The sequence below is a fragment of the Tachysurus fulvidraco genome, chromosome 15 (assembly GCF_022655615.1).
Source record: "Tachysurus fulvidraco isolate hzauxx_2018 chromosome 15, HZAU_PFXX_2.0, whole genome shotgun sequence".
Lineage (NCBI taxonomy): Eukaryota > Metazoa > Chordata > Actinopteri > Siluriformes > Bagridae > Tachysurus > Tachysurus fulvidraco.
This window is the reverse complement of record NC_062532.1, coordinates 14,050,813-14,071,699: the sequence shown is the minus strand read 5'-3', so window position 1 is coordinate 14,071,699 and position 20,887 is coordinate 14,050,813. Positions and strand designations below refer to the sequence as shown.

General features: G+C 37.3%; 1 protein-coding gene across 1 annotated transcript in view; it reads right to left on the bottom strand.

The window, feature by feature from the left end:
- Nucleotides 1-219: 219 nt before the first annotated feature.
- LOC113639484 (neurexophilin-1) overlaps nt 220-20,887 on the bottom strand; it is a 32,165-nt gene continuing 11,497 nt past the window's right edge. The window contains exon 2 of the mRNA XM_027141337.2: nt 220-7,403. Within this exon, the coding sequence (XP_026997138.1) occupies nt 6,609-7,403 (795 nt within the window). The 3' untranslated portion in view covers nt 220-6,608. The remainder of the gene's footprint in view (nt 7,404-20,887) is intronic.

The window sequence follows — 20,887 nt, the reverse complement described above, 5'->3', positions numbered from 1 at the left end:
GCTGAGATTTTGAGACTGTATGTCCATTTATTAGCACAAATGGTGCATTGTTTTGTTCTGGCCACACTGGAAGCTGACAACTTGCTATTGGACCAAAGGATAAAATAAGCAAAATTTTATGCAAGACTGAACTTTGCGTCAAGTTGTGTAAAGCTTTTTGTTCTTCAAAATCCCTATAATGTATCAGAGGTTTTAGCATGGCCCTCTTGTGGTTTAAATATAACACAATGTGTATCTAAACATACAGGAAATTAACACCTTTTTTTAAAAGTGAAGGTTAACTTTATTTACGCAACATTCTCTTCATGATTTCCTTGTACACATACAAATGAATGTTGTCTTTGTCACTCATGATGAACACATCTTTTGTTACACATGTATTTACACTTTGATTGTGTTCCTTTAAATGTTCTTTGTGCTATGTTTTAAAAGATCTTTTCCTGGTATACCTTGGCCTTCTTTTGTCATTTCTAAAAGCTAAATGAAGATTGTAGGAAATAAATTGTTTTTATTTCAACAGGTCGAAAAATCATAGCATCGTAAGATCCATATATGAATGCCATAGTTGATAAAATGACACACAACACACAGCTGCTTTAAATCGTTGTAGAGAAATGTTCAGCCACAAGCTTTTTACAAAGAACATGAAGGAAAGAACTTGAAGGAAGGGATAAGTATAAGACAAACTCCTAGAAATGTCAGTGGCCCTGTCGATTAATAATGTGCATTTGGTAAGCCAACAATCTCAACCACAGTATGTACACAACTATAATGCAGCCTCAACAAATTTATAGAATTCAACAGATTCTAGGATCTTATCATCTACCCACGCTGATATTCTAAAATATTAAATTAACAGTATAGATTGTCCACTAAATTTAAAATAGAAAAAAAAAAAAATGAACAAATTAGCTGTAAATTCAGTGCCAAAGCAATATGTTTGATAGCCACTGCCTTAAAAGTTCTACAATTTCTTTAAATGTCAAAAACTTCCAAACTTTAACCTCTCGAATATGATTGGGGTAGACTTCATGTTGGATGAACAAAAATGCTGAGGAAAGGTTCTGACTTTAAAAGTCCATCCTCAAAATATTGAATCTTCAAATTTAAACCACTCAGTAGTTCAATAGTAAAAGACTGAGTGATAAAATGCAGCTAGAATTAAAAAGATTTCTGATTCATCTCATTGTTCAGACATCTAAATTTGTAGATTTAGGTCCATTTGGTCTTTAAAGCTAAATCATTTGTTCAGGTCTTATGATTCACTTTTCTAGAACAACAGTTCGAGGTTTGTTCTCGTTTTCCTGTCATTCTTTATGCTTTTCCTCTTTTTCTCTGTGCTACATTTTCGTTCATCTCTTGCTGGTTATTTGGCTTCAGAGCCACTCTGCTCTTTTAAATTACATTACATCGCGTTGAGTGGGAGCCGACCTTCCAAATTAGATCTACGTTCCCTCCTGTTGACTTTTTCCCCCTTCTTTCATCATTTTCACGAAGGTTATCTGGAGGCAGGCTGCACTCTTACAAGGGAATAAAAGGGTGCCTGCCTTGAGGGAATGAAGAGAGGAGAGGAGTGATGGATAAAGGAAGAGAGATGGAGAACGAAAAAGTTAGAGAGAGGGGAGTGGGTGTGAGTGAAATGGAGCAGAGAGGTGGAGGTGTCGATAACTAGGCTGTAATCGATCTTGTTTAAAGCTGTGTAGCATGCTGACTGTTTGAACTCTTCTGCTTGTTACCAGTAATCAAAGATTTAATTAAGGTGCCAAGCAGATTTAAAGTCAATTAGGCCCCAAAATGAGTGCAAAAAGTGTGTTCATTAATTCAAAACGGTGAGAACGTCTGAAAACAGAAACAGACACAATGCAGGAAGTGGGAGAATAATATAATAGAAAGAAGGTAAAAATATCATGATAGAATTAAAGAAGGCCCAAACGAAATTTGCCTCAGTTGGTACAGAGATTGTGTAAAATATTGTTCCATTAATCTCCCTCTAACACAATTTCTCTCATTCTCTCACTTGCATGCTTCTCTGTATGGATTATTACCTGCACCTTTTGTCCGAGCTTTGTGTTGCCGTGGGCATTCAATTGGAGTATGCAAATGCAGCGATAATGAAGACTTCCATATCAGGTCTGTCTGAAACTAAAGAGAGATAAAAGAATTGATACTTCGATGCTTTGCTGCCAGTGCTTTCTTTCATAGCTATGAACAAACCAAATGGAGGCAGCAAAAAGACATTACTTTATTGACAGCTGCTACCTGACGTAGTAAAATTAGCCTTTAATAATGCCTTTAATTTCATCTGATTTCTCACCAAAATAAAAATACAAAGCAGTCAAAACTGTTACAAATAATTGGGTGCCAGATTTGCAAGCAAGCTGTAAGTGGGTTAACATATATTTATGTATGATGGAATTAAATATTTACATAATGGCTGGAAAAAATAATGCACATACTGTAATCTGTGATCTCACCAGCTAATTTTTATCCGGAAAAATACATTTATTTACTCCTCTTCAGTAAACAACTTATCCCTTATCCTGCTGAAGCACACTGGGTGGGAATACACCCTGGATGGGATGCCATTGCAGGGCATTATGCACACAAACACACCGATTTACAGTTTAGTCTAGTCTACGTATTTAGTCCAATCCAATTGGAGGACACCAGAGAACCTGGATGAAACCAACAAAGTAACAGGCAGAACATAAACACTTCATAGAGACATTGAGTTCAGGATGGAACTGGAGACACAAATGAAAAATAATTTAGCATATATAGCTTATACCATAGCATACAGCATAAACTCTACCTGTTGTGTTGTACTGTACTAGCTCCTAGGATCACCCTGATATCATAAAATACAATTAGACCAATAAATTAAAATAAATCATGCCTGTGTTGATTAGTTTTAAAAAAATGTACAAATGCTAATTCTGCATCTAAATCCCATCCTAACTCTTATATTTTCATCTAAATTTTGCAAATACGATGCCATGTTGGCTAGGATACATAGCACAATATAAACTGCCCCAGAAAATGAGCAAATATTACATTTGGACATAGATAGATACCTTCCTATTTGAGAATAATGCAAGCATCTCTTCAATTTCTGTCACACTTGTGGACATGCATTTCTTTTTGCTATATCTTCGTCAAAACAGTGCTAAAACATGGATACTCTTCAACTCAGCAACATCCTACCTTATCTTCTCAGCTGATTTTACCCATATACAGTACATAATCGATTTGACGATTCTTCAGACGACTCATGTTCTTCTGCATGGTTAGTATGAAAACCCGCAGCCCCACCGACCCAGTCCACACTGGACACCCGATTTATTGTTTAACCCATTGAACTCAGAAGGGAAATTCAGCACACCTGTCTAGTTTATTGATATATTTTTTTTCCAGAGGTCAGAAAACCACAATAAATGCCACCATTATCATCCATACACTACATCAACATGATGCACATGGAAAAAAAAACAATGTAAAAAAGAGAGAAATAAACAAACCTTAAATGAGCTAGAGAGTCTACTTGAGTGTCCCATACAATAGATCCCGTTCCACCGCAGGGTTTGTGAGGATATATATTTATATATTTATATAATGATGTATTTTATATAGTATTGACAGTACCATCTACCATGAGAGAGCTCAGTCTCAGTTTGTATGGAGCACTAACTCAGTTCCGAGCCAAGTGTCCGAGGCTCCGTCCACACTTCACAGGGGCCGGTTGCTATGACAACTGGCACATTCCACCACTTGAACTTTTCTCCTTTTGTTGGCAACACCCACCAGCGCGTGACAGTACAAGTTCATCCTTTCCTCTCACTCTCCAGTTGAGGCCTATTGCTGAATTGCTGTCCACAAACGACAGCTCGCTTGATGACAAAATCTGTTTTTTTGGAGTGAAAGGAGCAAAGAACAGATGCTACATTATGTAAAATAATTAAGCTGCTTTAGCTTACTTGCTGAAGATAAAGTCCCACATAGAGCTCTCTGACCATTAAAAATCCATTTCTTTTGCATCTATATCTGAATAATTTCCTAAACCATGAGGTGTTTTTCTTCTCATTCATCTTTTTTTTTTTTTAACATTTGTTTAGTGACATGGCACTTTAAGGATAACAGAATCCCTCAGAAGGATGATGAGAATCTTGTATGATGGTGATGTTTAACAAGCAGTAATGTAAGATTGGGTATTGGTGATACATTGTGTGAATTGTGAACCATGTAACACATGTGGGTCCAGCTGCCCAAAGGTGAACATAGGTGAAAAAGCAGAAATTGGTGGTAAGAGAGAGAGCTTAGCTTAAGTTAGCATGTACATAACCTGGAGGAGATTAGATTGTGTTTAGACTAAAGGAGATTGGACTCTATTTATATATGAGTGGATTGAATTGTGTTTAAATTGGAGGAGATTGGATTTTACTTAAACTGAAGGAGATTAGATTGTATTTAAACTGAAGGAGATTAGATTGTATTTAATTTTGAGGAAATTCGAGTTAAGATAAGATAGACAAGATTAGACAGGAGGAGATTAGACTTAAAATAATTGTAAGAGAGTAAACTTTATAGATAAGAAGGTAGTTAAACTGGAACAGATTAGTGTGTGTTGATGATTCATGCTCCAGGGTCACCTGAAAGCCACAGTACAGTACACACCCACTACACCATACCTAGTAGGTATATCCAAACATATATGTCTGTGGATATGTTAATATATACAATATTATATAATTTTGAGTATAAACAGTTAAAGGACCATTAAAATTATTGATCACTTGCATTTGAATAATATAGTAAGATGGGTGTTATATTTGATTGAGTTAGCTTTTTAAGAACTCAAATAAAAACATTTGAAAAATGGTTCTATGAGCAGTTCCTAATGAGCCTATGTAGGATGCAAAGGGAATAGAGTGAGATAAATGGAATGAGTACAGTGCTTCATAACCGAGCATAAATAGACGTAGCGTTCAGGATGCTCCTGTCTTCATATCAGTGCTAATGTGCAGGCCTGAGGGGAATACACCACACTGGCTTCTTCTTCAGGAAAGACATGCTTTTAGACATAAACCCATAAAAAGTCTGCCATTTACCTTCTCCTTCTTTCTTTCTCTGCGTTTTTATTTTTTCTTCCATTGAATCAAACAACATGATGCTTTGATGTTCCACATTGTGCTATTTTCCCTTTTCTTTGTCTGTCTTCTTCACTTGGTGTTCTAAAAACACCCTAACTATTTTCTTCTGACTATCACAGTTTGTGTTACTATAGCTGTTCTTTCACGGTCTCCCATCCGTTTTTTTCCTCTTCTGTCTTTATTTTTATACTCTTTAACTTTCTGACCTCATCACCCACTATCAAAGTTAATCTGTTTGTTACAACATGACCTTAACAGAAATGGTCATTAAATTACACAGCTATTGAAGGTCAGGTTGACTGCTGATTTGTCTCATGCAGTAATTTTGCCTGTCAAAAGCTTTCCCAATGCAAATGAATATCTGAATCTGTCCAATCCATTGAACAAAGTCTTTAAATAAGTCTTAAATTATGCATAATTATCACCATAATATTCTGCTATTTAATCACAGATTACAGGCTGACTCTAGCAGAAAAAGGATGGAGCAATCTTGCATTCAGTAGGTAACTTATCATGCTGAGAAATCAGGAGTCCTGTCAGCAACAAAATGTAATCTTTTTCCCTCATCTCATATGGCTGGAACAATAGAGCGGATGCTGCAATTCATACTCAACATCTCTCTCTGCTTCAATTTTAATTAAAAAGTGTCTAAACCCTCTCTCACTTTTACCTTTTCTTTTTTTTTCACTTTGTCTTTGCTGTGTTTTTTTGCATGCTCCATGTCTTAAACATCTCTTTCTTCACTCTTTTATATTGAGAACACTTGCAGTTGAGGATACCCAGAGGTCACGTATTTCTAAGTTGTTGTTGTTGGCTGTTCTCGAGAGTTCAACCTGAATTATACACTGCAAATATAGACTTCTTTAATCCTCAGGAACCTGAACACCACCCCTAGCATCTGCATAGTAGGCGTATTGAAATCAACATAGTAATTGTTCTTTGTTTTATGATTTCTCAGATATGTATGTCACCTTGCCCTGATGTAGGCCCAGTGGTGCAATAAAAGCACACCGGTGGGGGTTGCCTGTCACCAAAGCCTCATGTTAGTGTGCTCTCTCTCACCCACATACCTGCAGCAGAGAGCTTGATTTGCATATGTTGAGCTTTGCAGTCACATTTGTCAGGATTTTTTAGAGAGTTTCTTTAAAGACATTTATCACAGGAGCAAAATGCCTTACATTCACCTTAAGAATTTTACATGATGATCAAACACAATCCATGGAAAAATGCTCTGTTTGCAAAGGGGTCTTTTTCCAAATGGGTACAATTCCCTAAAAGATCCCACATACACCCTGAAGAGAGCTTTTCTACAACATAAAATATACTCAGACCTCCCACATCAATACTTCCAACCTCTTCATTCATGTTCTTTTCTCCTCATCCCTCCCTCCTTGGTTATATCGCTCCTCACTTCTTTTCAAATCCCAACCCTGACTTTCTGCCCCCTTTGCCCATTCCCTTCTATCCAGAGGGAAGGTAGGGCATCTCATTGTGGTAGTTGTAGTCTGGACAGACTTTCTGCACTAGCCGGTAGTCTGTGCTGTAGAATGAGATGTAGATGCAGATGACCTTGAAGGGCTTGGAGCAGATCCAGGACACATGGCTCTGGGTCTGCTCCTGAAAGCAGGTCTTGGATGGATCATAATTGCACAGAGAGGTGCGCTTGCTGCGGTCCACCTTCTCGTAGTCCACGCGACAGTTAAAGATCTTGGAGTCCTTAGGGTACACCACACTCTGTCGCTCCAAGTCGAATTCCACCGCCTTCACAGGTGGTACCAAGCTGACGGAGATGTTGCCTTGGCCTGTGGAATTGTGCCGGAAGTAGACGCTGAATGTCCCATTGCCATGGTCCACAATCTTGCCAGTGATGAGCAGGTTGAGACGCACCGTCTTGATGTTGGAATAGAAGTCGCCCCAACCAAACATCTTCTTAAACTTGCCTGTCTTGACGATGGGACGGCGCTTGACACGAGAGCTTGTCGAGGCATCATCATCAGAACTTGTGTCAGGCTTAAGGAGGTCACTGCCCAGCATCTCCCAGAATTCTTGCTTGGAGAAGGGCACAGGTGAGCGGTAGGGTAGCTCTAGTGCTGAAGCATTGGCTGCTCGACTTCGGCTGTGCATCACCCAACGGCTGAGGGGGGAGACAGAGCCCTGTCCACCCAGAACACTCAGCGTCTTAGAGGGTTCTACAATAGAGGAGGACTTAGGACTCAGCGAAGAGGAGGAGTGGCGTTCTTCCTGTGCCAAAACCAACTACAGAAATAGAGGGGGAGGGATTTCAATGCATTGGTAGGAAGTGATGATTAAAGTGATGAAAGAGAAAATGATAAGAATGTGCAAGAGGTGGAAAATCCATGGTTTGATTGATATGAATGAAGAAAAAATAAGAGACAAAAGAGAAATATGTTAGTTTTAAAATATACCACACATACCTCAAATACTGCCTCAGCAGCAATACAGTTCATAATCCTACTCCATTTTAACTTAATTATGCAACCTCAAGTGTCCAGAGAAGAACCATAGTTTAATCACTTGTTCATGCAGTACTTGAGGGAGGAATATAATCTTTTTGTAAACAGAAAGAAATGTACAAATGAATAATTAACACTTTTAATATATTAATAAAATAGATCACAGTGCACAATGCAAAGTAGACAGGAAAAAAAGAGCCAGAGAATAAAGAACGATGAAGACAATTATATTAGGTTGTGTAGTTATTTTTATGTATAATTAACGTGTATATATGTGATTATCAACCACATATATGCGATTATATTAGATGAGTGTTCATTAAATAAATGTGCCTTTTAATTTTATACGATTTCTTATAGCTTGTTTTCCGTTGCTGTTTCTCAGGTACTGTGGTTGAGTGATTATGCAGCATATCAATGCAGCAAAAATGTGTATTTTAAAATACTTTCATCAGATAAATCTAAGGCAGTCAGTGCTAAATCGTAGGATAAAAATGTATTCGGTCTTAGAAGTCTGAGACTAATTAATCATTAGTGAGAAAAGTAAAATAAAATGCCTGCTTTTTTTATGGAGGTATATCGCATTGGGGGTTGGTGGGGTAGGGGAGTTGGGTTGGGGGTTTAGGGAGTCTCTATCTTGCTCCCTAATGAGTTCTTTATTTCCTCTGGGGGAACCTTCAAAGTTAAATCCCTTTCAGAATTCTTTCTAAGTACTACTGCTTTAGAAAGCTAGAAATGTTCATGAGTATCAGGGCCAGTTCCAGACAATTACATTATGGTGGGCTGGTACAACTAGTTAGTGGGCAATCAGAGGTAATGTTGGTGCACTTTGGGGCACTTGTTGAGGACTGGAGGAGGAGCAGTGCTTGTGGAGGGTAAAATGGAATTAGCTGTACAATCTGATATGATGCTAGCAACAGAAACACAGACAGCACTAGTATTACTTCACAGGCATAAAACAATACATCTCGCATCAAGTTGTAACGATAGTCAAATAAACATAATAAAAGTTAAAGGCGGTCAAATTACGAGCATTCGTTACCTGCTGCACATCACAAATTGAAAAAAGTAAGTAAACGTTCATTAAATAAAAAAGTCAGAACGGAAATAAAGCCTGTATGCATGTCAAACTGAAAGTAGCATGAGGCGAGTGGTGAAAAACTATTCTAATAGTAACTATTCAAATACAACATGACATTTTAATGACTTTTGGATTCCTGTACCTTTGAAATTAATTGCATTTGCAACAAAGGGACTCCAAACCAAAACCACCAAACACCTCTCTCTCTGTTGAAATGCCACAATAGCTGCTTTTTTACAGCAAATAATCAGAGCCGTGCAGCTTTGTGTCTGGTCTGCTACATAGCTATATTTCTATGTTACTATTTAAAAAGTAAGATGATTATTGTTACTGGATTAGACACATTTAAACATGAAAACTACTGTATGTGTCAAAACCTTATCTTGCAGATTTATTAGAGGGGTGAAGAAAGAAGAATGAAGAAGACTGAGAAAAGTTTACATTTCTGGCATTTAACAGACACTCTTATCCTGTGTAACTTACATTTATTTTTTTATTTCAATTTATAAAACTGAGCACTTGAGCTTTAAGGGTCTTGCTTAGGGGCCCGGCAGTGGCAGCTTGGTGGACCTGGGATTCAAAGCCATGACCTTCCGATCAGTAGTTTAATACCTTAAACACGGAGCTACCACATCCCAAACTTTAAATGTATGGAAGTGTGTGTTCAGTGAGATATTGAAAGGAGAGAGTGAGCAAGACATTATCTTCCCCTTGGTATATGCATGGCTTAGTGGAGTGGCAAACAGGGAGAGGGTGAGTGGGTGTAATGGATAATTATTACATGATAATGATCTGTTTGAACACAAACACTCATGCACACACCATCCACCTTCAAGAGCACAGCTGAAGAGCTCCTGTCCTTCAGATCAGATGATGGAGTGTGTGGGTGCTTTTTAAGTTTGTGTGTGTTTGTCTGTGTCTGTTTGCCTTTTCATGTCACTGTATTCATAGTGCATCAGTAGTGAGCGGTGTCTGTTTGATGTATTGTTCATGTTTTGTCTGTTCCTGTGCACTGTTTGGGTTGGATATAAAAGTATTGTCTGGAATATCATCACTGTTATTAAACAGACTATACTGACCTGATCATGGGTTACAATAGATTCATTAGAAAAATGCATCCTTTCTGATAATTGTAAAATATTTAAAAAGCCTAAGAGATTTGAGTTATGTGTGTTATAATTAGTTTTGATATTCACTTATTTATTTTTTATATTATATATATTACATGCAGTTTAGTATGAACATGATTTTTATAGTTCTTACTAAAGATTTTCTGAAATGTTGTTTTATATATAAATGTATTGCTTTAGACATTTTCAAACGCAAAGTTATGTCATGTTTTTTGTCAGGTCTTTATAGACAACTGACAAAGATGAATATGGCTCTTCATTCGGCATCAAGTGGTTGCAATATGGAAAAAAAAATTTGGATTGGTTGCAAGTTGGAATGCAATATAAATTGGAATGCAGTACTATAATTTGAAACAATAGCATGGATGTCACAAGGGAGGGTCCGAGGGAGGGTCCGAGTTGTCTGCAGAATCATTCGGTCACAACCAGGATTAAAGGAAATGGACCCGTACACAGGATAGCTTTAAATGAAGGAGGTTTAATAAATAATAAAGACAAAGACAGTAAATGACGAGAACTAAAGCAATACCGATGACGACACTTAACAATGACTACAGTACACGTAACCAAGCGTAACTAATGATTCCGCGCTGCCGTTGGCAATGCGGCTCAATTTATATAAAAGACAATGATACAATTGATACAATGATACAATTAGGATCAGGTTTGGAGACAGGGAGGAGCAGACGAAGGTGGGGAAGACACATGACAACAACAATAACACATGGCCAGAAGTCTGGGCTGATCCCTGACAATGGAATAGAGAAAAATAATAATGATAATAATAAATAATAATGTAATACAGTTTTATAGAAACTACATTTCAGAACTGTAAATTTTAAATTATCCTAATTCAGTCATATTGTTTATATGTGTTTGATCATGAGTACTATTTCAGAAAATAATCCTGATTTATCATTTTAATGGCAAAACTGATAAACAAGGAGCACTGAAAATGGAAACTCATGTCAGTAGTTCTGACAATCCTTTAGGGCAGGAAAAGATTTATCAAAGCTGTTTTAAGCACATTTCCATGATATCACTCTTGAGAATTCCATAAAATAACACAAATTGGACAGCAAATCTGCACTGTTGTTCACTATAAAGGAACTAAATCCCAATTTAACATCTGAGTCTAATAGCTTTGCTCTATGTGTGCTCATATTTTAAAATAAGGATTAAAAAAGACATGGGGAGAGCACAGCTGGTTGTCTGTTTTTGTTGTTTTTTCAATCTCACACCTTGACTGATGCGCTGGCTGACTGCATGTGATTGTGCATACATGTCCTTCCTTCCATGTCTGATCTAGCCATCAGAATATATGACTTTGCATATTCAGTCAGTGTATCGCTGTGTGTTCTGGGTGGCTGAGTGTCTGAGTTCCTCTCCCTGGCAGAGCAGTCATATCCTCTGCATTTAAGCATCTGTCTCCTCCATAATGCATGGCACAGTGTCTCAGCCCTGATCCCCGTACCCACTCTTGCACTCCACACCTTCCTTATTCTGGCTTATTCCAGCTTATTCAGGCTTACTCACGCCTTCCCTGCCCCATTCCACCTTTTTGTATCTATTTCTGATCTTGATAAGACAGACTCCAGTCCATTTTGCTCATCCAGGATTAACGTGAAGCACTCACTGTAATTCCGGCTTACATACTCTTTTTCTGCCGGTTACTCATTCTGTTCATCCACCTCTGACTCCCTACTAGTCTCTGTTTCACCTACAGTAGGATTTTCAACGAAAACAAAAAGAGGAAAGAAATGGAATCGCTATACAGCAAAACTGTTGGATTAATAGCTGGCCATGGCATGTGCTTAATACCTAAAGCCCTTTTCGCTTGAATAATTCTTTAATATTAGATGGATTTCAAATCCACTAATCTTCAGTTTCATAAAGTAGCTCTCAGAGTGGTGGAACATTGGTTAATTAGAGTTATGAATACGAAATTGAATTACTTAGCGCAGTTCCTTTGCTCAGTAAATCATTCTCCTAGCAGGAGGACCTAAGCTGTGGTTTTGCGGCTTGGGTTAAATCCAGCCATGTGAAAGCTAATGCAGTCTCTCTCCTTTCTGTGTTGACAGTTGGACCGAGTGGGGCGTCATGTCTAAAAGAGTATAGTATTGATTTCAGTGCCCTTGTTTTACCCTGCTGCAGGGGGCTGTGGCTTTGGGTATTAGAGAGCTGTTTTTTTCTTAAATGATTTTACTCCTTAGTACAGTGGTGTGAGATTTATAGATGTAATTACAAATGGGTATAATTAACCACCAGGTTAATTGTCATAATAATGAACTCTATAACTTCCACTATGCTTAAATATTATATTTGAACATTTAAAACTTCAATTGTTTTACTGTTCATTCTCTTTTTTATTGTTCAACCACTATCAAAAATCTTATCTTATGAAAACGATTTATATTAAAATAAATTTTACCACATCAACCTGAGAGTAATGATTCAAAAGATAATTTTTTTTTCCAATTCTACCTATACTTTACAGTAATTTATAAGAATTAATAAAGAGAGAAAACATACTCCTAAAACTGACTTTTTCTTTTTTATATCATGTCCATATCTGCCACTCCAGAATTTCCAGACTATTCCCATGATCCCCAGCCTGTCAAATGGTCACATGATCACTAGTCAAACCTCTTATATAACTCCATATAAAACCCAGACTCATGTTGTGTCTTTACCGAGTGTCACTCCCGTATTGAGCCTGTGATCTTTCCTGCCTCTTTTGCTGTTTTGTTTTATCCACACGCCTGCTCCGTGTTTACTCCTTTAGCTGTGACTCGGTTTATGTTTATTTGTTAACGATCATTTGACTCACATTCTAACCCTTTTGTTTGTCTGTGTGATAAACCTGCACCTGCTGGTTTATCATCTGTCTGCATTTATGAAATTAGATAAGCATAATACGCCTCATGATGCTCATAAATTGTTATTAAAATTACTTCCTAAATGACAGCTCCTCCTTTTCAGACTATAACTGAAGACAGAATGACCTGAAGTCAAACAAGAAAATATGCCCAAGATGCATTCCAGATTTGAATCTGAATAAAACTACAAAATCAATTCCATCAGTTTTTCACAGGAAACATTGCCACAAAGCAGCATTAAAGAAATCCAGGTTTAAGTCTCTGCTTTAATGAGCTCATAAAATGAATGAAATCTCCCAGCAATAGAAGAAGCAAGAGGTACTGAGAGGAGCCAGACTTATAAAGGAATCCAACCTCATCTAGGCCAGGCAGTAATATGTTTTTAGAGGAAACATTGGAATTTCTGTTAATACACTGAATATATCATTAAATTTGTGCTGTTGCATTATGATAGTTGGCAAATATCTCCATTCTGTAATTATAGCTGCCAGGCAATGACTCGTACACTAAAAAGCTTTGACTAGTTCCGAGTGGCACATGGCCTGTCCCATGGGCTCTTCCTACAGTTTGACTCTGCGAATGCACTAATAGACTGCCTCTATTGTACAGTGTGAGCCAGGCTTAATCCGTCTAGGGGATATGTGGCACACTCCACCTTCCCCCGCTCAACCATAACAGCCTGCACTAGAAAAGCCTGCCAGCATATCTGATCTTCCTGATATCCCCCATGTGAGACCTGTGCTGGCCCCGGATTAATAATGAATAAAAATAAGAGGCAGAGTAGACGTATTGATTTTAATCTATTCAGGCCTCTCCTTCATTCCTCTCATTTATTTTCTAACTCTTTTCAAAGAGGCAAGGTTGGCGTGGAGTCAAAGCTGGGGTGGTGGGTTGATGAGAACAAACTGTAGTATTCCCCTGTACACCTGCCCTGCCACTCTCACTCCATCCATCCATCTCTCTCTCTCTCTCTCTCTCTCTCTCTCTCTCTCTCTCTCTCTCTCTCTCTCTCTCTCTCTCTCTCTCTCTCTCTCACTCCTCGGGTCATTGCATCTGTACTCTCCATCAGGGATCTTTTCTTTCTCAAGCTAACTCTTAAAGTACTGAAACAACACCCACATATGTATTTCGTTAAAAACATCAACTTTACCAGCAGCGGCTAAAAGACAGAGATGACACATGATGTGATTTGACACTTCTAGTACACTAGAAGTCAGTCTCAGCAGGGGAGCAAAAGCAGCATTAGACATAAACAGCCTATTATGAAACCTAAAGAGCTTAGAGGGCCCACTGATGTCTTTTGCAGCGGAGGCAAACTGCAGTTAGTATACTGTGGTACAGAGGCATAATTATGTGCAGTAGCTAGTGTGAATATTGGATATTCACTTCAGTTTGCAATCTGAAACTGATAGAATTCCCAAACAAGGATACCGTATACATTTTCCCTCAATATAAATTTGCTTTAGAGTGTTTACCAGATGCTTAAATGTAATTTAGTGATCAAAAAGTCTTGTAGGTTTAAATATAGATTTTTAACGAAATTCCTATCTGCTTTTTTTAATTGTTGGTAGCTTGTGAAATAGTGTGTGTGTTTATGCCCTGCGATGGATTAGCACCCCATATAGACTCCAGGTTCCCTGTAACCACGTGTAGGATAATCAGACTTGAAAAAGGACAGATGGTTTAATTTTCTTTTTGTTGACTTAAACCAGAAAGTTTGAATATTAGCAATGCCATTGTCGTCCATGGCAGAAGTCAAAAGGTCAAAATTGGCCATGTTTGTGGGTGAGAGGGATGGCATTACTCTCTCTCCTGTCCACAGTGTCTCTAGCATCTGTGAGCTCATATAAGTATGATGTACACTTTCTGTATACATGAGCTCACAGATACCCATGAATGACAAGCTGGCCCTGAATGTGTTATGTTGCATTATCACAGATGTTTTTGGTCATTTGCTATTTGCCAGAATTCAGCTGCAGCATTTAATGAGTTATCCCAGACCATTATAATGAAAACATGATCCTGTAGTATACCTGACCTAAACATTTTAGTGTTCCTATTTTATTGCACTCGTGCTCGATTTTTAAATAGGTGATTTGTTGGATATTATATCCAGCCGACATTGACGGAAGCATGTGTTTGCCCCACCATCCCTGGTTGTGGCTAATAATTGAACTACATAAGACATTGCAGAGTTACAACTTCTTTGCCAGAGAATATTAACTGAAATTGTATTGCACAGTGTTTTGCTTAAAGCAAAAATCTAATTTGGACTAAACACTGTGTTTACATACTACAAATATTTGTATGAAAACATATGATTATGGAATCTAATTAATAATCAATTAATATAATGAGAAAATTATCAAGTCAAATAATCCTGATTAAATAAATAAAATAAGTTCATACATATATATACTGATGGTCTAGTATAAAATATGTTGTATTGCCATCTTCATAATAGCATAAGAAGAAGAAATTGCTCAAAACAACCCAAAAGGGAGGCTCAAGCCTTCAATTTATGTTATAACCTTTAAAGTCTAAAACATGACGCCTTAACATTAAACTTAACCCAATACAAGCTTGTCAGCAAAGCTGCCGCCATTTATATTCCTCTCGGCTGAAGTCCTCCAAAAGATGTTTAAGGTTTTATGTGCACAATTAAATTAATTTCCCATAAGACTGATCTTACAACAAGCCAACTGATTATTGTTATAGTTGTTCTCAAAGCTAAATAAGTTGTAACACAACTTCACACAGTGTTTCAATCTTTGTGATTGGAGAAATTCAGAAATCAAAAATGTTAATGATAATTTCTTATGCTGCCTTCTGTAGTCTCTCTCCCCCTCTCCCCCCCTCTCTCTCTCTCACACACACACACACTCTTTGACACATATACACACATTATAACAATATGATACATTATACATTATGTCTGCTGTAATGCAATAAAATATTAGATTAGATCAGAAAATAAATTTGCCCATTTTTAGCACACAAAGTTGAGGAGCTTTAATAAACACAATCACTGATGCCATTAATCAACACATCTGCCACGATGGCAGCATATGGAGAGAAACACATTAGCGAACGTCTGCTTGATGTTCAAATTCATAACAATCTGCAGGAGTGGGGAGAGAAAACTCTGTCTACAAAATGTGAGCCAAAAACATTTGTGGTGTTAAAAATTTCTTTGACGTCGCCATGCTGGAGATGAGAAAATCAGCTCACTGTTTCCATAATAAGTAGCTACTACAGTACTTCATTCATTTATTTTCTTATTTATTTATTTGTTTGTTTATTTATTCTCATATCCAGGTGAATGTAAGTAAAATTTATAAACATTAGCATTTATTTATAACCTTTTGGCAAAAAGATGATTCACACACAAAAAAACAAAAAAATATATATACTGTATCATATTGCCAAAGTTTGAGCTTTTATTTTATGTAATTCTGAAAATTACATGAAAACAATTAAGCAGAAGTTAGTTAGTTAAAAATAATATTTGAAGGTACCTTTAGTTTTTAAAACCAAGTGGTGTTTACTGATTTAATTCAGCATCTTATTAAATAAATTAGAAACATAATCAATAATGTCTTTGACTACATGATCTATGGTTATTTTTATCACATCTTTTATTCTTAAACTGCAGCTGGTTAGTAGATGTGTAGTATGTGTTAACCTGGTTTCTTATTGTCTTTTCAGAAAGTCAGCAAAACCTTATTTTCTTTATAGTTTACATATTTGTATTTTCATATATTAGATATGTCAAAGTATGTTATAAGCAGAAAACTCCAGTTCTAGTAAAAAACAGGTTTTTTGGTTATTATTCGCCAGAATTCAGCTCTAGCAATATCTGCTGAATTATTCCAGACCACTACACTTACAATGTTACATCAATGCGTCTTAATCCTGGTCGTATACTACACCTGACCTGCAGGTTTTAGTGTTTTTACTACTTTAATGCATACGTGCTGGCTGTTAAATGGGCGATTTGTCAGATGTTGAATCTGGTGTATGACATCAGGACAATAAAGGGGCAGGCTGTACTACATGAGCATGGCCTTGAATCACACACTGCATTATCTTTAAAGACCATCATATTTAAAGCAAAACTCTAGGCATGTCAGCCAACCCAGTGCAAACCTTCTATTTTACAAAAAGGAATAGACATTTTCAGACCAGATGCTATGAATTAGGCCAAATCATATGCTCCACTGCAAATCTCTAAACTCTAAACTCACATTATTAATATGACTCATGAATCATTTTCAGTAACTGTTGTATCCTGGGAACGCTGGGAGCGAGGCAATAGTACACACTGGATGAGACACCAGTTCTCTGTAGAGCACCATGCAAACACACACACACACACACACACACACACACACACACACACACACACACACACACACACACACACACACACACACACACACACACACACACACACACACACACAGACACACACATTCATACCAATCCATCTACTGACATGTTTTTGGAGAACAGAAAACCCATGAGGACATTGAAAGAAGATGTGAAACCACAGAGACAGAATTCTGAGCTCTGAATCAAACCTGGAACCCTGGAGCTATGAAGACCAACAGATCCAGATTAATTAAAAAAGTATTTCCAGTAATTGTGGTTGTCAGTATTTCATTCAGATAAAAAATTTAAACATTTGTTCTAATATTCCAAAGTGGCAGACCCTGCCTTAAAGAACCTTTTCTTGTATGTAGCATAAGCAAGAATTCATCATAAGCAAGAATTAAAAACTAGCTTCTGACATTTCTCTGTTAGAGAGCCAACTGTATCCAAGGATCCAGTGCAGGTAAAATCTGTACTGTATGCCCAATTTCAGTGATATCACCTTAATGATAGTAATAGGCTTAATGTCTATAACTCAAGACTGTCTTGGTCATTTTATTCCATGCCGTAGTAAATCATTCCATCAATCGATTTAGCTGATGGCTCTAAAGGTCATGTTTAGCATGTGGTCATCATCATCATCATCATCATGTCTCAGAAAGGAAAGTGTGTATTGTGGGATGATCCCGGTGGGTGAGATAATGTGATCTCCGGCTCGGCTGGCTGAGCAGCGCTCTCTGTGGAGATTAGGATAGAATGTAGCCCGGGGCTGAGGAACACCATGTGGGACTGAGAGTATTGCAGCTGTCTAGACTTTGCAGCACTTGTAATCCTTAACTCCATCTGTGAGATGGCAGCGCTCGAAGGAGAGAGCCAAGTGAACAGCAAAATAGAAGGGTGAAATGCCTGAGGTGCTTGCTCCATTTAACTACCATTTAGACTTTTATAGGGATCACAATAATTCTGACATTATATTGTTTAGCTATAATGCACAGAAAATGTGCATGCATTACATATTCAAATGAAGAAAAAGATCTTTAATTGTATGCTTAAAGTTTTCTGCATGCTCATTATAACCTTGGGGCACAGAAGCTTTTAAAAAATGTACTGAAATACATATGAGGTAATGAGGATGAATTCAGACTTTCAGTGTGAAAAAAGGTATTAAGTTTTTATTCCTTTTAAAATGAAATATAGTTAAATTAGTAGTTTTTGCTCCTGTTCTCAATGCCATATATCTATAGTGTATGGATGGATAAGTGGAAGGAACTCACAATTATATCAAAATCAATCGTGATATTTAAAGACTTTCGAGTATTGCGATATCAAATATTGTGAATTTTTACTTATGCTGCAAAACAAGCAAGCTTTAAAGCTGCACTGTCAAATTTGACTTTTTTTTAGTAGAAAAATAAAATTTGTATTAATACGACTGTATAAAATCCTACCACAGTAAAAAAAAAAATCAGTATTTCCACATGCCTAATACATGGATGGATGGATAGATGGATAGATGGATGGATAGATATACTGGTCAATTAAAAGATCAGACAGATGGATGAATGGATGGGCAGATATAGAGATGGACAGAGGTATAATGATGAATTGACAGATAAATGTATGTATGGATGGATGAGTGGATGGTAGATAGATGGGTCAGTGATAAATGAAAAAATGGACAGACAGATGGTTCGATGCATAGATGGATGTATGGATGGATAGTCTACAGTGATCTTTGTCTCTCCTTATGTTAGCGTATATTAGTGTAGAAATGGAAATGGTGAAAAGAGGGGGTGATTGGTATTTTTATTTAACGTATGATGTGTCTTTCTCTCTATAATAATAATAATCATCATCATCATCGTCATAAGCAGCAGCAGCAGTGTTAGCAGCAGCAGAAAAGCATGCATGTTTATAAGCATCCTTACTAGCTGCTTACCAAGATGATAAAATATGTGATAAAACAAAAGCGGTCCACAAAAGAACTCTGCTTCAGGCAGCAGATGGTGAATAGTTGAGAAGCGGAGTAGAAGACCAAATGTTAAACAGAAAGATGTGGAAAGGAAAAAAATTGCTTGAGAAAAACAAATATATAAATAAATCTGTATGAGTTCAAGTTGAGTGAAGTAGATTTAGAGGTTTTTATGCCACGGGGCAGGCAATATGTCTGTTGCAGGGATGTAAGTCAATCTTAATACATTATTTGGATTGAAAAATACGCACAATTGATTGATTTTCCTGATTGTACACGGCATCTGCTTGAAATTATTGTTGTTTTTTTGTGAACTCAGATCCCATGGGCCACAAACAGTATATTGAACAATGGTCCTTAGTAACTGTCTGGTCATGGGGTCACGGTGGTTTAAATTAGACTACCAGTTTCTTATTATTTTGAAAAATGGAGCCATTCAATAGAACCAAAAACAAACAAAAAACAATTGATGGAATTTTAAAAATTCAATCTCAAGTTGAGACCAATTATGAGCTTGAGTGTACTTTCAGATTTCACAGACCATGCTTTTCTACCTCTCTGGGTTTTCTATATTTAAATAAAAGGAATACCTTTGGATCTAGGCTACACCCTGATCAGATTTCACTATGAAACAGATACATATAATAGAATTGTGTACATCTCCAGCCTGTAGATTGTATTATAGAGAGCTCCATATTGGGACCTCTAACAACTGTTTTTAATTAACTCTAGATAAATAACCCATTCTTTCACTGAATCATGTCAGAGTCCCTCTGTCTCTCTAGCACACCATAGTGACATTATTGAGCCGCTTGTTTGTGTACACTTGTGTGTACTGTTCCGGTATTGACCCTGTCTATTTCGTTTATTCAGTTCTGCCTTGCCTAGTTAAGTCTGTCTGATAATTTGCCTGTCTATCGACTTAGAATTTAGTTTGCCATTTTAGTTTTGTCTGCTTCATTTAATAAACCCATCACTTTTGTTCAACCCTGCACCGGCCTCACACGTATCAGTATAATACTCCCTTACACCACATACACACTAGCACAATTCCAGAAAACAATTCCAAGAGTTGGCTCAAAGCAAGAATATTTAACAAATGTAATGTCATTATCCAGTGATACAGTACAGACTTGAATTTGTAAAACCAAAGGAGCTGATTAACTGGCATGAAGGCAGACGAAAAATGTAATAAAAAAAAGATGACTTCTGGCCTGTACATGCGTAAGTGTTTGTGAGTGTTTGCTGGAGTGAGTGATGTTGTTCATCAATATGAGTCAATAAAGAGAGAAGTCGAATATGGAATATGGAGAGGTGGGCTTCTGCTCTCTGGGGGTCTGTGGGCTGAATTATTGTTGTGGTAATTGTGACTCATTGAGCGAGTGCCTTCTTTAGGTGCAGAGAGAGGGGGGGGGATAAGCAAGAATCAAGGAGACGGGTAGAAAATAGACAAAAGGGGATATGAGGAGAGAAAGAGAAAAATGAGGAGAGGGACAAAGGAGTGGAAAGTGGAGATGACCAATGCAGCCTTGTCAGATCCCAAGGCAATAAACAGCCCTTTAAAGAGACAGGTACACACTTTTAGCTCGGCCAATTAAAGAAGACGAGCACAACATTTCTACCTGAGCTCTTTGTAAGCATGGCTACAGCACTCTTCTGAGGGCATTTAAAGAGACAAGTGTGAGTATTTACTGCTTGAAGATGAAGCCACAACATCCCTGTATTTTGGCGAGATCTAAAAAAAGGACACTCTTGGAATTTCTAAATTTTCCCTTGATGCTTAAATGCCAGCAGTTGAGCTCTTATGACTGGAGAAAACGGCATCTTCTT